Genomic DNA, 524 nt, shown 5'->3' with positions numbered 1-524 from the left:
AGCAGATACCTGACTCCCAGGGACAGCTGAGTGTGGTGCCCAGGTGAGCACGGGGATCCACACAGCCCAGCAGTGAAGCTCGGGCCCCTGCACCGGCCGAGGCTCCAGCAAGGGGCGCCAGAGAGAAGGCCAAGGCCAGTCTGGTCATCCCAGGTGTCCAGTCTGGGTGGGCGGGTGCGCCCCAGGGGCGTGGACACCGCCAAGGCACGCCCCAGACACACTTAACTAGCTTGAGAGCCGGGCGGGGAGGAAGGAGGGACAGAGCGCCGGCTACTGCTGACCCACTCGGACCCAGACCTAGACCCAACCCGGCTCTAGACGGCGCCCGCCATGCGGGGCCCGACTGTGGCTCTGTGGCTCTTCCTGGCTCTGCGCACTGGTGAGGAGCAGGAGCCGGGACGGGGGCCCGGAGCTCTCCACCGCCCCTGAGCAGGACCCGGGGGCTGGGAAGTGTGTCCTGAACCCGCATCTAGCGGACGAGGACGGTTTGGGGAACTAGCGCTGAGCCGGGCGGACTGGGAAGT

At 68.3% G+C, this 524-nt stretch overlaps 1 protein-coding gene across 1 annotated transcript in view; it reads left to right on the top strand.

The window, feature by feature from the left end:
• Positions 1 to 254: 254 nt before the first annotated feature.
• Positions 255 to 524, top strand: part of MELTF (melanotransferrin) — a 26185-nt gene continuing 25915 nt past the window's right edge. The window contains exon 1 of the mRNA XM_023750493.1: positions 255 to 379. Within this exon, the coding sequence (XP_023606261.1) occupies positions 331 to 379 (49 nt within the window). The 5' untranslated portion in view covers positions 255 to 330. The remainder of the gene's footprint in view (positions 380 to 524) is intronic.

This window comes from Myotis lucifugus, unplaced genomic scaffold (genome assembly GCF_000147115.1).
Source record: "Myotis lucifugus unplaced genomic scaffold, Myoluc2.0 scaffold_14, whole genome shotgun sequence".
In the NCBI taxonomy this organism is placed as follows: domain Eukaryota; kingdom Metazoa; phylum Chordata; class Mammalia; order Chiroptera; family Vespertilionidae; genus Myotis; species Myotis lucifugus.
This window is presented reverse-complemented; position numbering and strand designations above follow the sequence as displayed.